Source organism: Penaeus monodon, chromosome 19 (genome assembly GCF_015228065.2).
Source record: "Penaeus monodon isolate SGIC_2016 chromosome 19, NSTDA_Pmon_1, whole genome shotgun sequence".
In the NCBI taxonomy this organism is placed as follows: domain Eukaryota; kingdom Metazoa; phylum Arthropoda; class Malacostraca; order Decapoda; family Penaeidae; genus Penaeus; species Penaeus monodon.
In genome coordinates this window covers 39,768,448-39,768,819 of record NC_051404.1, presented here as the reverse complement: position 1 = coordinate 39,768,819, position 372 = coordinate 39,768,448, and the positions used below count along the sequence as shown (strand labels likewise).

Sequence of the window (372 nt, the reverse complement as noted above, 5' to 3'; positions counted from 1 at the left end):
CATATAAAACAAAACCCGAAAAAAATACAAACTACATTTCTAAAGCACGTTGTTGCAATTGAATAAAAAAAAAGCCTGATAAATCACAGTGTGCCCTAAATTTAAACATCAAACCACAAGAAAGACCAACACAAATCAGAGATAATAATCCCTAAACCATAAACCAGCTTCCTCATCAAATACTCACCATGTAAACGAAGATCAAGATTTTGGAACCAAGGCGGGGAAAGACGTACAGAAAGCGCAGGAGTCTCAGGCAGAACAACACAGCACAGCCAGCGTACAGGATGTTACCCAGTTCGGTCTGTGTGGAAGATCTTTTTAGGCATTATGTTCAATTCAGTATGTGATTTTTACGATTTTAATTCTGAG

The 372-nt window shown here is 37.6% G+C and overlaps 1 protein-coding gene across 2 annotated transcripts in view; it reads right to left on the bottom strand.

The window, feature by feature from the left end:
- Positions 1 to 372, bottom strand: part of LOC119585227 (transient receptor potential cation channel subfamily M member 4-like) — a 13,672-nt gene that overhangs the window by 7,081 nt on the left and 6,219 nt on the right. For both annotated transcript variants that reach the window (XM_037933886.1, XM_037933887.1), the window contains exon 13: positions 188 to 304. In XM_037933886.1, the coding sequence (XP_037789814.1) occupies positions 188 to 304 (117 nt within the window). The remainder of the gene's footprint in view (positions 1 to 187; positions 305 to 372) is intronic.